This window comes from Melanotaenia boesemani, chromosome 7 (genome assembly GCF_017639745.1).
Source record: "Melanotaenia boesemani isolate fMelBoe1 chromosome 7, fMelBoe1.pri, whole genome shotgun sequence".
Lineage (NCBI taxonomy): Eukaryota > Metazoa > Chordata > Actinopteri > Atheriniformes > Melanotaeniidae > Melanotaenia > Melanotaenia boesemani.
In genome coordinates, this window is record NC_055688.1 from 9,437,263 (window position 1) to 9,453,266 (window position 16,004).

At 40.6% G+C, this 16,004-nt stretch overlaps 1 protein-coding gene across 1 annotated transcript; it reads right to left on the reverse strand.

Moving 5' to 3' along the window:
- Positions 1-1,465: 1,465 nt before the first annotated feature.
- On the reverse strand, positions 1,466-14,453 carry g3bp1 (GTPase activating protein (SH3 domain) binding protein 1). The gene is made up of 12 exons (XM_041989959.1): positions 14,328-14,453; positions 8,776-8,892; positions 8,496-8,577; positions 7,333-7,506; positions 7,124-7,214; positions 6,669-6,759; positions 4,583-4,835; positions 4,356-4,460; positions 4,076-4,193; positions 3,122-3,247; positions 2,856-2,965; positions 1,466-2,745 (listed from the first exon to the last, which is right to left on the reverse strand). Exons 2-12 carry the CDS (start codon positions 8,868-8,870, stop codon positions 2,497-2,499), a joined length of 1,494 nt encoding a protein of 497 aa, XP_041845893.1. The 5' UTR covers positions 8,871-8,892; positions 14,328-14,453; the 3' UTR covers positions 1,466-2,496.
- Between the last annotated feature and the right edge of the window lie 1,551 nt (positions 14,454-16,004).

The following is a 16,004-nucleotide window of genomic DNA, read 5'->3' on the forward strand; positions in this document are numbered from 1 at the left end:
CTTTAAGATTTTGTTGATCAAATTTGATCACCTTCACCTTTTCATCACGACATCCATTTTTTCTGCGTCAGAGATGACACACCCAAAATAAATTAGGTAGATCTTTACAAATACAAGCTGTATGCATAACCTTGGTCCTAAAAGAGAGCTGAGACATGATGCAGCGTCAGAAGCGTAAATTTAATTAGAACACAGTAGAAAATGTAAATGTTATCTCCTCCTGAAGGAAAACCACATTACCAGAGGACAGCAGCCCAATGTATCTAGGAAGTGGTAAAGTATTATCTGATGAGTAGCTGTGCAAAAACAAAATTTAAAAAGGTTAACCTGAGCAGTTTTAACAGATGTTACACAGGTAAATATCTCAGGAACCCATCAGCTGATGTGGACACATTGAGGCAGAGTCACGATTTCACCTTAGAAATACAATGAGGAAAGAAAGCGAACCCCAAATATCACAGAAAGAGTGAATAGTTCACCATAAAACCCTCTTCATCGCCATGGAAACTAAAGGACCTTCATGAATCATTTCAAACCAAGGCAGAGCCCCATGAGAACACATTAGCAGTTTAAAACGAACAGAAGACATGCTTTATGATGGGAGTCTTTTTGCTTTCGTTTTTGCTGCTAGTTCGCAGATTTTGTCCTCACACAGTGATGAAACAGACATCTTTGTAATCAGCAGCCTCTGCCTTCTCTTGCCGCCTTGTGTGGAGAAATTAGAAGCACTAAGTGGACAGAGCTGCTCATGTTTTTCTAATATTTCCATATTGATGCCTTGGGTTTGAACTGTGTTTCATTTGGAAACCCTGCTGTCTTAAAAGTCTTTTAGCAGTTTCTTTCTGGGATTTTGACACGCTACATGTTAAGATTGCTGCTTCTTAGCATGAGCAAGATTCTTCTATGCTGCCTCCTGTACAGGGGGCTTTCGTAATGAAGAGGCCAACATTTGCATCTTGAATTATTGCATCAGGCTTGAAGATGAAAGCATCGCTCTACCTGTGAAAAGCAAATGAATGTAGCATTAGGTCTAAATACTATTTATTTTATAAGTAGCATCTTCATTTCAGTTCTGACTTTAGTTTGTTTTCCACTGCCATGCTGGTCCTTCACAGACATTAAAACCAGGAAGGTGGATTCTGTTGAATTAACTTAAAAGTTGTTCCCATTTCATGCTTACATTGGATTTAGCATGTTATTCGTCCTGTAAGGATCTGAAAACTACCGTATTAAAGGCTGAAACCCCTCCCTGGGAAAGATTTCCTGGAAAAGGCCCCTGCTGTGGAAACGCAGCTGCAGTCACACCTAACATATTTCAAAGCTTAATATAATTTTATATCCAATTACTCAATAAGCAACCAAAGACTAGGAATCTGTTCTAAAATTCAACACCAGCCACTTCTACAAAACCACCAACTTAATTTGGCGTAAGCTATTCCCAGTCAGAGAAAAACAGACAAAAAGGTAAAACAGTAAATCGCTTTTAATTTAGTTCTCTCATCGGCATGTGAGCTTATTTTAAACATGATGACAAATGAAGTGCATCGGTAATAGAAGCCTAACAGGTTTTGATACATGCTCCATTCAGACGAGTCTGTAAATCCACATATTACAAGCTAACATTACTCAAATAAAGACCACTACAGTTCAGCGCTTGACCTGACAGAATAAAAAGATAAGACAGATCCATCGCTAGATACAACGGTGGCAGCAATACACAGGATTGCCCAAGCAGTAAAGTACACGTTCCTTTAAGAAACAGGGAGAGAACGCGAAAAATTAACACAAAACTAACCTCTGGGTTTTTAATCCCGCAATTCAAGTAGCATTTACCCTTTTTCGTCTGTTTGTGTGTGTGTTTCGATTTGTTGTTGTATTCAAGTTCAGCATGAATGAAAGAATAAAAATATTGACTTGAGTCCAGATAATAATACATGTGAAAAATCCATAAAAATGTCAATGTGGATGATCTGACAGCGGGGCTGGTTGCGTCTCTGGTGTGAGCTGTGGTGTGGATTCAGAAAGGAGAAAGAACAACCATACAGAAAGATACGAAGATGACCTGGGGAGCAACCACTCGCACCGTTCTGGAGTGTCAGGCGATGGGGCCTTGCTCATGATGCTCATAATGATGTGGTGGTGGGGTTGGGATGAGGAGGCAGCAATCTTCATGAGACAGGCGACAGTTGAGTCTGGCTGCCGAATTCAGCAGGAGCTGGCGTGACTTAACGGTGAAGCTTGATCAAACCTGCGTCAATTACTAACAGAAAACCCTTCAATGTACATACAGGAGACGGAAAGGAGGACACGAGTCAAAAAGTTCAGTGTATGAACAGCAACCTAATTTTAACTGTTAAAAATCCCCCAGATTTTCTCTCCTGGATGTAGAGTAAAGGGCTTTACTTCCTAATTTGGTTTTTGTCCAATCAGAAACATCAACAACCAAGTAAACTGAATCCAGACAGTAATCTAACTCAGGTTTGGAGCCCAGGTGGTTCATTGGCGTGGAGCAGAGTAGCGCCCCTCACTGGGCCCAGCACCCCGTCCAGAACCAAAGCTGGGTTTCTGTGCCATGCCTCCACGAGTGGGGGGGCCTCTGGGTCCTCCGCCGCCTCCTACTCGCTCTCTGGGACCACCGGGACCTCCAGGACCACGGGGCCTCACGTCCCGCCTGTCGCCCTCTCTGGCTGACCGGGTCTTCTTCTCCTCCACATTCAGACGGACATCACCTCTGAACTTGATGGGCTGAACAACAGAAGCAAAAATGTTTCCCACAATTACTTACAGCCGAGACGGCTTCATCCACCGATGATGCATTTTTAACTAGAAAACTTGCAGTTCGAAACGGTGCATACCCTGATGTTGAGGATCTTCTGTACAGGTTCAGAGTCATCAAACACCACAAAGCCAAAGTTTGGTAGCTTCCCTCCACTGTTTATCCTAAGCTCCAGAACAGTACCATACTCTGTATGAGAGGAGATAAAATATCAGATGCTGGATGACATTCTGATTAAATTTTAAGTTTCCCTAAGAAAAAAAAAAAAAAAAAAAAAAAAAAAAAAAAGGTATAATCTGTCACATTATCCCGTGTTGCTGAAGCAGCATTATTAACCCAACTCACGTTCAAAGAACTCTTTTAGTTCATTTCTGTCCACATCATGAGGAACGTTGCCCACAAAGAGCTGGTGGGCATCAGGATACCGGACCACCCTGCGACCCTCCGACTCGCCCTGTTCACCCTCTCGAGCTGAAAAAATGAGAACAGAAGAGACTGAAACACGTGTAGATTTATTAACCATAAGCAAGGGAGAAGCATTTCATTCATTCTACAAGACACACAGACTCATGAGACTCTGAAGTTATTATCTCCACCAAGGTGGAGGTCATGTATTCACTGGCTTTCACTGGTATTCAATAGCTTGTTGTGTGTCAGGTGTCGTCTGGGTCTGATGTCAAAATGTGAGCAAGATGAAGACTGTTTAGATACAAGTCGTCATTAAACTAGATCATTTAGTGGTCCATTCATGGTTCGTAAACTTTCGTTTTTTGTGGTTAAACCGTCTTGTCAGAGAACAGCACGTTATGCAATAACTCAGTTAATACAGTTAAACATGTGCATTCAAGCGTTTAGAGAAAGTCAAGTTAAGGTCAGCTGTGAAGGTTAACAGTGTATTTATGTGCATTGTGATATTACACAAAAAGCCAAATATCACTAATTTTGTGTGAGTAGTGCAAGTGAAACATTCAAACTAACAACACAGCTGTTTTAAGCATCTGCTGGAACAAAAACAAACCAAAACTCAAAGGTAAAGCGAGCTAACCACGCGTGGAAAAAGACTATGCACCGTCATGTCTGAGCAAAACAGTTTCCATCAGTTTCATCCCTCTTATACTAAATGGATCGCTCGGGGAAGAAAAAAAAAAAAAAAAAAAGTTTAGAATTGAATATGAAGAAAAAAAAAAATAGAATGATTTTTTTTTTACTTTTATTGTACACTTTATTACCAATGACCAAACTAGTAATCAATCAGATGTACTTTTGAGATTTAACCTTGTATGTGTACTCTGTATGCACCTGGTCTTGGCCCTCTGTGTGCTGGTGGAGGACCTCCAGGCCTCTGTTCCCTCGGTCTCTGGTCTCTCTGTGGTCTCTGTGTTGCTGTTTGGGACTCTGACTTTACCTCTGCTCTGGGCTGCAAGAGTCAAAATATGTTTTCATGTTTCCTGCTGTTAAAATTAAGAAGATTTAAGTAAACTGAACCCCCCAAAGCAACATGCCTGACATCAAATCCATCAACAAGGCCAACTTTTATATTAAATACCCTATTTATAATCATAAGCAACTTAAAACTTACTGGTGCTGTGGGAGTGACTTTGACGACATGTGGGGGGATTCCGGAGACTGGGACAGCGCCACTAGGAGGGAGGTTTTTACTAGTGACCGATGCCCAGGAAAACGGCTACAAGGGTACAAATAAAAGCAGGAAAATTAGAGCTTGCCCGCACCATTCAAAATCTAAATTATTGTTTTTGTTCATGTAAAACAATTCTTTAAGCATCGACGCCCTGTCTTCAGACCTACCCTGTTGTCTTCTGGAGCAGCAGGGGCAGGTTCAGCAGGTGCAGCAGAGGCAGGTTCTGTAGAAGGTGGGGCAGGAGTGGCAGGACTCTTCTCTGTCTGGTCGTCGGCTGTGTGCGTTTCTGTCTGTTTCTCCAGAACCGCCTCAACTTTCAGCTCCACGTCAGCAACCTCGGCCTCCGTCTCCACCTCTGGCTCTGGTTCTGGACTTGCAGCATCCACCTCATCCTGGTCACCAGGAGCCGTTGGCTCTGAGCTACAAGAACGAGGTAAACATCAGTTTTCTTTAACAAAGAACACTTGTTGCTTAATTGTGGCTTTGTACGTCACAGATCTACACTGACTGGCAGCATGTTACTGATCTGCTATGGAAATATGGACAAGTATTGTTAACGATGTAAAAAGTGCAGCCGTAATCCTAAATACATAACCCCCCCCCCCCCCCCCCCCGAAAAAACTAGCAAACAGGTACGGGTCTCCAATTGGATAATTACTGCATAGATGATTATCTTCCTGCAAGTACCTTCTCATTTCTGAAACAACCATGTGGAAAGATTCATTCTGTGGTCGTGAAAAAGAAATCTAAGAGGGGTCAAATCAAACAGATCAAACATCTAAGGCAGGGGTCTCCAACTCTGAGCTACTGTCCTGCAGGTTTTAGATGTCTCCTACTACAACACACCTCTGCACAAGCCTGTTAATGACCCAGTGATTTGAGTCAGGTGTGTTGCATCAGGGTAGAATCCAAAACCTGCAGGACAGTAGCTCACAAGGTCCAGAGTTGGAGATCCCTGATCTAAGGAGACGCAGGAACTACTAAAACTGGGTTAAGAACTGTCCAACACATTAGTAAAAACTAGAGGGTTAGTGGGGAACCATCATCTTTCAGGAAGAAATGTGGTCAGGAAAAAAAAAATCGTGCCCTGCAATCAGTTAACGTTTGGTAAAATCAAATCAAAGAAAAATATCAGTAAAACTCAGGGCTATGTTTAATAATTAAAGTAAGAACGCTGCCACACAAACAATGTGAAGGGAATGCATGGGATTGGGACTGAACAGCTGTGTAAGAAACTCACTAATCAGTTATCCAGTGTTTCTCAACCCAGGTCCTCAGGACCCACTGCCCTGCATGTTCTTAGTATGTTCCTACTCCAACTGATTCAGATCAATGAGATTAGCAAGTTGTCTCAAATTCTGTAAATGAGCCATTCATTTCATTCAGGTGTGCTGAAGTAGGGCTACCTCTAAAACATGCAGGGCAGTGGGTCGTGAGGACCAGAACTGAGAAACACTGGGGTAACTGGATGAAAATGTTTTAGTTTGCTAGGGAGCATCAAGATTGAACTCTGGAGCAATGAAAGAAGGTCATGTAGTCTGATGAGTCCAGAATGACCCTGTTCCAGAGTGATGGGAGCAGCAGGATAAGAAATCATGTCTAGTGCCTACAGTAGAAGCCTGTGGGGGCAGTCTATGATCTGGGGTTGCTGCAGTTGGTCGGGTCTAGGTTCAGCAACACTATGTGTTTACTGAATGAGGTCAGCTGATACCTGAATACTGAATGAACATATGTCATCAATGGATTTTTTCTTTCCTTATGGTACAAGTATATTTTTCCAACCTGACAATGCCATGATTCATCAGGCTTAAGCATGAGACAATTTTCACACATGAATTGGCCACAGAGTCCAGACCTGAACCCCAATAAGAATCTTTGGAATGTCCAGGGGAAGACTTTGTGCAGTGGTCAGATTCTCCCACCGTCAATACAAGATCTTAATGCAACACTGGATGGAAATTGTTCTTGTGACATTGTAGAAGCTTATTGAAACAATGCCACAGTGAATGTGCTGTACTCAATGCTAAATTTGGTCCAACAACATTTATGGTAGTTTTTTTTTTTTTTTTTTTTTGGACCAAGCAGAACAGAAGTACTACATAAAGTGTTACTTCAAAGAAATCCAGCCTTGAGGATCATGGTGCCATCTACCAGTGTAAACAGCTATTGCAACATAACACAAAAAAGAATGAGTTTGGTGTTTAATAAAAAATATTAACGGCATAAAAAACACTTTAAAAATTCATGCCGTACCAGGCCGTCTGGTCATAGAAGGAAGCGGATTCCTCCGGAGCCACATCAGGGGAGGGGACCCTCTCGAGCTCCTCTACCTCATCCTCAGACTCTGAAAACAAAACCAGGTGTATGATAATAAATATTTACACCAGACTGCTGCAGTTTAACAAACGACAGATGAGGTATTGTGAGAAAACTGAGGATTTTGAGGCCACTGTTACAGTTATGTCTTGGCTCATCTGGAACTTTAAACATTAACGTTTTGCGTTTGTTTTCTGGAAGGGCTTCTGTACTTCCAGACATGTTAATGTCCTTCAAGCTGTTCACCCACCTACCTTTCTTTCATTTTCTGGTTGTTGTACATAAGAAATCTGTATCAATTTAAATTTCTCTGGTTAAATGACAGCTAGATTAAAGAGTTTGTGTTCACAGTAAAGTTTAATAGAGTTAAAGAAGGTAAAATAAGTTCCTACCTTCTGGGGGCTCAGAGTCGGAGTCGCCAAACACCTCGTCTTGGTAACGAAACACATCATTATGGACGTAGAATTTATTGGCAACCGTACCCTAAAAGCACAGAGCAACAAAATTCACTATTATAGCTTGATCATAAAGAAAACCCAAAGTATTCTTAAAAGCTTTGCAAGTTGAAGACCTCTACTAGAAGGCGTGGTGCTGTACTAACCTCAGGTGCCAGAACGAAGGTCTGCATGAACTTCCTCATGGGCTGCATGTTGTTGGAAAGCTCACCCATCACCTGCACCACCACACCCTCGTTCAGGGTGGCATGCGCATCCACATGCCTGATCTTGGTGTGACAGTCTCGGAAACTCAGAGCCATCACCCTCTTATGGATCTCCTGCAAAAAAGGTTAAACAACGATGTAATCTAGAATGGCAAAAGATCCACATTCATTCATTCATCTAACACACAGACGTCTCTGCAGTGCTTTTCACCAACCTTTCATTCAGAGAGCTGCTTTTCTTTTACTGGGTTGCAGGACTCCACACAAACAGTCAAAAGAAGCATTTATTGTTAATAAATCTAAAATATCCAGTTTTTTTTAATGAATTTTACACAATTTTTGGAACAGCTGTGTCAGATTGTTTTGTTTTTGTAACCTGTTGTAAATGAACCATTTGATTGGATAAATGGTCAATTAGTGCAGAAAACTTTAGCTCAAGGTGTCTGGACATGCCTTTTACAACCGTTTTGTCGTACAACTTCCATGTCTTTTGAACTGACTGAATAGTTTCTTTGTAACTCCAGTTTAACTTTTTAAAACTTTTATTTAAAAAGGAATAAATTTTCTATGCACAAAAGATGAGGGCGGTCACCAGGCCATCTGCTTATTTGTGGAACAGATATTTTCAAGCTGCTCTGTTCGATTCGTAAGACATTTGCGTCTTCCTGTGACAATGTTCCTGGATGCCGACATTTCCAATCACAACATTATTTCCCTTTCATTTTTAAAAAAGGGACAAAAATAAAGATTTTTGTATTTAATTGTCTGATCTGAGCCTCAGAGTTGGCACGAGAATGATGTAAACGGTGGATTTTTAAAGAACCTGCCTCTTATAAAAAATAAAAAAGAGGAAAAGCCTAATATTGAATAACAAAACAACTGGGAAAAATTAATCATTAACTGAGCAAGAAATTTATAATTTGAAGTTTTTTTTGAGGGGTGGATTACAACTCTAACCACTCGTTTAAAAAGGGGGAAAAATGCTTTCCTTTAACCTGTGTTGCTTCATTTCCCACTACGCAGATGTGTGGGAGTCTGGTGTGATGCCTCTCTATGGAAATAACACTTAAAAAGCTCTTATCTGCCAGATGAAGCCTACTTACAGACTGTCCATAAACAGCCTCCGCCGGTTTGCCGTTGCTGTCCAGGCCGCCGTGCACGTAGGAGGAGTTCTTTCCGTAAAACCTGAGCAGAAAAGATTAATAGAAACAAAGTTAAAGCCATGCTATTCTGTAGTACGAAAGAAGTTACTTTCAATAAAGTGCCATTTTTAATCCAAGCAGCCAAACGTGCAGTCGGCCTGCTTGACATGTCACTCTTCTCTGCAATGCACCTGCTCATTATCTCTAATAAACACAAGTGCCAAACAGTTGATGGTCGTACCTGTGCAGGTAGTCAGGAGCCTGGTTCAGGAGTGTGTAATACTGTCGGACAAACTCTCGCCCGACCAGCTGGGCACTTGGCTTCTCCATCACCATTTCTTTGGTCAACTTGAAATCTCTGCAGAAAAGAGATGAACCAGATTAATTATATTTTCACCCAACTTCACTCAATATAGAGATTAAAAGAAAACATGCAGTGTTTGGTCCAAAGATTAGTCAAGTGAAAAGCTTGATAACTGGTCTTTAAAATGTCTTTAGTGCTCAGCTATAAAAGATGACTAATTTCCGTTTTTTAACCTTCAGTATAAATGGCCATTTTATTGAAATCTGACTGAGCAATATTAAAATCCCCAAGCTTGCTGACAACTGTTCAAGTATTCTTATTTTTTCCTTTCAACTACTTAAGTCATTAAAAGGCGGACAACATCCCCACCCTCTGAAATTACAGATGGCTGTTTTTCTTTTCACATTAACCTATATTAGAACTAGTCATTTGTGGAGTTTAAATGGCCCCTAACAAGTAAATTTGGCATGTTTAAGCTTGAGATATTGCTGGCCTCAATAGTTTCACACACAATGGGTGGAGTATTTCATCCATAACTGAATGGAATGGGTGTGCTATGGGACATCACAGTGACTGCTGCATCTAAGGAGTTAGTCAACTGAATATCCTGTTGTACACTACTTTTTCTTGCCCAGATCAGACACGCATTAGTTACTGTTTTATTACAAAACATAACAGTGAGAATTCAGATCCTGCTGCGATGAGTCATTCGACCGCCCTGACGGGAGAACACTCGTGTCCGATCCCCTGAGCAAATCTGAACGATAACTCAGGTTGGGTAAACATATCGTCTGATTTCACAACCGCAAGCAGTGTCTGACTCACCACATTACCCGCTCATTTTTCATTTATTTTTTGGGCCAGCAGCACAGTGTTTGATCTACAAAAACAGACCGACGGACAAAAGTTTATTTCCCCCATCTGGGCGCACAGACATGAAAACAACTAGCCCAGGGCACGAAAGAAACCACGACATTTGCTTTTGTATGAGCCGAAAAACTCAAGCTGGATCATTGTACTCAGGACCGACCCCTCTGTTGCTTTATTCACACTACTGCTATTCAAAGTTGTCACCTAGAGGAAGAACTACTGTCATTTTCTTGGCTGATTCAGATGTACCACACACACACACCACTTACCAGATAAAAAAAATGTTCCCGTTTTTTAAATTAACCTCAAAAATAAGAATCACAACAGGGTAGACTTTAAAAATTTAAAACGTAAAATAAATCCTTTAACTTCAAGTGCTGCATTTGAGCTTTTGGACATAAAACCCAAAGTTACAGGTAACAATGAAACAAGTAGGCTGTCAACTAATGTAGATCCAACACACACCAATACGGGTATTGTGTGTAAAAACAGCTTTGGATAAGGTATGTTCTGTAGACAGCTTGTAACAACTTATAAGCATGCGTTTCACTTTTGATTGCAGCTGTTTGAACATCTGTCAGATAAACAATTTTGTGTTACAAATAACAGAAAGTTTACTCTTTTACAACAGTGTTCCTCAATCCAGGTCCTCAGGATCCACAGCTCTTCATGTTTTTAGATGTGTTCCTACTCCAACACACTTGATTCATACTTTACAAGCCTGCTAACGAGCCTCTCATTTCATTCAGGTGTTCAAGTAGGGTTGCCTATAAATATTTGGTCAACTGATTCAAGGATAGTTTGTGCGATTTCTCTACAGCTTATTGTACACGTCTGTATTACCACACTACCGTCTGAAGGTGCAACAGAAAATGACAAGCTAAATATGATTTGGTTTTAAAAGTCACAGTATCAGTTTATATGAAATATGTCAGAGGAAAGTAACCAGTCACAGTCAACTAACAGGGATAAATATGAGGTTATTTTAAAATTTGCACATTAATTTTGCTAATAAATATTACAAAATACTTCTTAAGGAGGGACAATCCAGGGAGGTCAAGCTGAATGTTCACAAGACTGGAATAAAATGTCTGATAGATACATCAGACATTACAAAGCAGACCGCTTTAATGAGGGACTTGACTGAAGCCGGAGGATGAGCGAGTTCAGTAGGCAGAGTTCCATAAAATGGGACTCTACTGGAAAAGGTCTTGTGTTCCTTTGTCACCGGCTGTGACCTGGAAATAATTGGTGGCGTGGTGTCGGCAAATCAAGGTCAGGAGGGAACATACCAGGTCCATCACTTAGATGTATTTAGGTTCAAAGCCATTTAAAAACTTAAGAAAATAAGTAGGACTGAGCGATATGAACCAAACCTTATATTGATATTTTTTACCTGAATCACGATCTACGATATATACCTCGATATATTTTTTGTCAAGTAACCAAATAGACAGTTCTAATTTACAGCCTTTAGTACTAAATGTACTTTTATTTAGGATCAGCAGCACATGTGCATTAAAACAGCTGACTGAAATTAAAGTATCTTTAAATTAAATGCTCATAAAACAAAATTAAAAATACTTTTCAATGACCATAACAAAAATACGGATGTGCAAAATGCAAAAGATGCTTTTAACTAAAAACAAGCCATCTCGAGATAAACGATATTCCCTCCTTCTACATCGTGCCTGATAAAGTCTGATATTTGAAAATCTTGATATATTGCCCAGCCCTAAAAATAAGGTTTGCATATCAAATAACCTTGTGGATCCAGTAAGTTAGTGGTGAAACCCCAGTAGAGAATATTCGGGGTCACCCAAAAATGTCATGTTTTTTCCATGAAAACTCACATTAAACAAATAGGATGCGAAATCAATAAAAAAATATAGTCAAAACACTGACGTTAGAAATAATGATTTGTACCTGAAAAAATACTTTTGTCCTTGCTTTCATCAAAAAATCCTCCATTTGCAGCAATTACAGCCTTGCAGACCTTTGGCATTCTAGCGTTCAATTTGTTGAGGTAATCAGGAAATTTCACCCCTTGCTTCCTGAAGGACCTCCCACAAGTCGGATTGGCTTGATGGACACTTCTTCCACACCGTGTGGTCAAGCTGTTCCCACAGCAGCTCAATAGGGTTGAGATCTGGTGACTGTGTTGGCCACTTCATTATAGACAGAATACCCGCTGACGGCTTCTTCCCTAAATAGTTCTTGCATAGTTTAGAGCTCTGCTTTGGGCCATTGTCTTGTTGTAGGCCAAAATTGGCTCAAATCAAGCGCTGTCCACTGGGTATGGCATGGCGTTTCAAAATGGAGTGATAGCTATCCTTATTCAGTATCCCTTTTACCCTGTACAAATCTACCACTTCACCAGCACCAAAGCATCCCCAGACCATCACGTTTCCTCCACCATGCTTGACAGATGGCGTCAAGCACTGCTCCAGCATCTTTTCATTTGTTCTGAGTCTCACAACTGTTCTTCTTTGTGATCCAAACACCTCAAACTTAGATTCATCTGTCCATAAGACCTTTTTCCAGTCTTCCTCTGTCCAGTGTTTGTGTTCCTTTGCCCATCTTAATCATTTCCTTGGATCATTTTGTTGGCTAGTCTCAGATATGGCTTTTTCTTTGCTACTCTGCCTAGAAGGCCAGCATCCTGGTGTCGCCTCTTCACTGTTGACGTTGATACTGGTGTTTCGCGGGTACCATTTATTGAAGCTGCCAGTTGAGGACCTGTGAAGCATCTGTTTCTCAAACTAAAGACTCTGATGCACTTTTCCGCTTGCTCAGTTGTGCACCGGGGCCTCCCACTTCTATTTTGGTTAGAACCAGTTTGTGCTGTTCTTCGAAAGGAATAGTACACACCATTGTAGGATATCTTGAGTTTCTTGGCTATTTCTCTTATGGAATAGCCGTCATTTCTCAGAACAAGAATAGACTGATGAGTTTCAGTAGAAAGTTCTTTTCTTCAACAAGTTCTGGTCATTTTGAGCTCCAGATACTGAACTAGCCAAAGGAAGACCAATTTTTTTTTTTGCCTCTTTAATCAGTACAACAGTTTTCAGCTGTGCTAACATGATTGCACGAGGCTTTTCAAATGATCAATTAGCCTTTTAAAATGATAAACTTGGATTAGCTAACAGAATATGCCACTGGAACACAGGAGTGATGGTTGCTGAAAATGGGTCTCTGTACACCTGTGTAGATATTCCAATAAAAAAAAAAATAAAAAAAAAAAACCTGTTTCCAGCAATAACAGTCATTTACCACATTAAGAATGTCTAGATTGTATTTCTGGTTAATTTCATGTTATGTTATTTGAAGAAAATACTGCTTTTAAAGCTTAGTTTGCAGAAAACGCTGAGCCATCCATTGAGCACTCTTTTTTTTTTTTTCTTCTTATTACAGCCAGTGTTTTTGCTGCCATTAAAAACAGAAGTGGCAGGCTAGAAGATAATAGCAGCACTAAAATGATAAACTGGGATTTTGTGTGAGGAGGATGAGAGATGCAAACACTGTTCCCCTGGTCATTCAGTAACCAGACGAACGAGGGTTATTCTCTCGTGGTCTGTCAGTCACACCTGTCCACGCAAGCACGAGCCATCTGCTGTTCTAACACACACACTTGACAAACAGCACACAACCGGATCCAGGAGGCACAGCAACAGACGAGTTTAAAGTGTGCTGGGACACATCAAACTATGCCAGCTATCGACAAGTAACCATTAGCCTTGTTGTATCCGTGTTTTAATAAATAAAAAAAAGACAAAAACCTCAAATCTGACTAATTACATTTGCCTAATCTCCATCAAAAAACTGAACGTGTAAAAGTGTGTGCATGGCACACAGACAAAGGCCACGCCATGACAGAAGTGATGGTGCCATTCAGTTGAGACCGGCCTGCAAACAATCATGGCGGCCCGGCACGTCGAACGGGACTCCCGGCCAGTTCACCGGCTGGTTCCAGATATAACCTGGGCTCACATGGCACGCTGCTTGGTTCACTGTGGAGCTAAACAGCGACAGCTGGACGAGCCCATAGGCCCCAAACCAGAGCAGAGTGGGGCTACAGTACGGTTTCAGGAGTTGCCCCAGCACGTGTCCCAGCTTCTCCCCGCCACACTTTCCTCTCGAGCGGGGCTAACCGATTAGCTTGTCCAAAACAAGAACACAACCGTACAACTGCCGTGAAATTTGGATTAAATAGTGGGGTAAATTATGTAGAGATGAACGAGACATCAAAAGCCAGGACGGGAGGAAGTCACGACTAAACGGGGCTAAAAGTGGGCTACACATGGGCGGTGGGTATCTCCTGGAAATTCAAAGTGAAACTAAGTACTCATTGCGGTCGTTTAAATTCCGCATAACAACTCACTGTCAGGGATGATTAACCCATAACGGTAATTAAAGTCACTTAATTGTGAAAACATTGTCAAAATTTACGACTAGCCGTGAAAACTGATCGATAATGTCAGTCAAAGCTGACAACGACCATCCATATACCAGGATGTAGACGAAGACGAGGAAAGCGAACTGGTAAAACATACGAGGTAGCATTGCAAACTTACACTTTTTGCCTAAAATACACAAAAATGTTCAAAATAACAACTTACCAATGGGTCAATTATTTAAACAAATGCGTTGTGTTGTAACAAGTGATTTCTTTATATCACCGTAGCGGCAGCAACACCACTAGCGGCTTCGCAACGTGCTGAACTACCCGGGTACCGGTTTCACCTCTGCAACCACACATGATATTCCGCCTCTTCAGTGATTTCTAACCAATGAAGTTCAGACTTCTCATGTCACTTACCAATAGTAGGACAGGGCCATGAGCTTCTCACACCAAAATCCAATCGTTAAGCGTTATATTGCTGGTTGCTTTTTTCATGGGAACCAATCACATCATAGCAGTGGTTGAAGGTACGATGGTTTTATGTTTTGCTTCGGCCGGTATTACCTTGTCTAGGAGTGTACCGGAGACGTTTTCCCGCTTGGGGGCGACAAATGTGTTAAGTGAGTGTGAACAAATGTGATTCTATAAAATCAATGTATATATTTATAGTTTATTTCCCTAATCTACATAAAAAAACATTTAAAAAACATTTTAAAAAGTGATACTAGATGGTTATCGCTTCCAAAAGAATTCCAGGCAGAATCAATGGCACATCCAGTTATGTAAAAAAAAAAAAAAAAACATCTACAACACACAGAACTTAAGGATATATTTAATCATTTATTTTTTTGTCTACATCAGAATATTATATTGATTCTTATTTGAATGTGGATTCATTTTATTTACTAAAAATGTAATTCCTCAGTGAAATTAGACACTTGTGCACTTTTTTAAACAAAACACCCCAGACATCCAACAGCACCGTTAATTAATCATACTTGATTAACTTTTCTTTGATATAATTCTTTTTGATATAAAAACTATTTGTAGCAATGTGTCTAGGTAATTAGGACATGAAAACTGAATCCACTTGAGTTTCCAGTGAAGGACATCCTTTTTTTTAAAAGAAAGAAAAATGCATGAGAGACTTAGAAAAAGAAAAACATATTAGATTAGCAAGCACTCCCTTTGTTTTCTCTCTTGGCTACAGGCTGAGACAGCATTAAGGAGGAGCTGCTAGCTGCAGCAAAGAGGAGGGACTTCAGGCTAATGGACCAGGCCCGGCTGTTGTTTCACATTCTTGAAACTGGAGTCTGGATGAGCGGGTGGGAATGGTAACAAGGTGCTTTGCCGCTCCTTCTGCTGTCGCCCAGGGGACCACAGACAGCTTTGTATACAGTCAGCTGGTGAAAATCAAACACAGAAGTGCAGAAGAGCTGCAGAGAACAAACCGAAGACTGCAGGAGCAAAAGCATATACAAACTCAGCTATATGGAAGACAATATTTGTGTGTGAACATGGTGTCCTTGAGTTTTCCTTTCACTTATTTTACTGCTTCTTTGACACAGATATATACTTTTATCATTTTAGTGAGACTGCAGTGTTAAATGGCCTGAGGTAATTTTTCAGATGATACATACTAATGTTTAAAGTGTAAAGTTTTAACATCCTTAAGCTTTAATTTTTATTATGCCCATCAAACACATCAAACCTTTATTTATAATCAAGCTTGATATATTATGTTGTGTTAATAATGTTTATGAGTGACTTTACTTGTAATTTGTTGGCTGCAAGATCAAAATATGCTTATCAAACATTGGCAAATGAGCCAATTGTCCTAGGATAGGTAATAGTTATCTACTGGACCATCATGTCTTATCCCATGGGGCAGCTT

Coding starts and splice junctions, on each gene's coding strand:
- g3bp1 (XM_041989959.1), bottom strand. CDS start 8,870: ATGGTGATGGAGAAGCCAAGTGCCCAGCTGGTCGGGCGAGAGTTTGTC. Junction 3,248..4,075: donor ACACAGAGGGCCAAGACCAG/GTGCATACAGAG, acceptor TCATTTTTTCAG/CTCGAGAGGGTGAACAGGGC. Junction 2,746..2,855: donor AGAAGATCCTCAACATCAGG/GTATGCACCGTT, acceptor TCTGTTGTTCAG/CCCATCAAGTTCAGAGGTGA.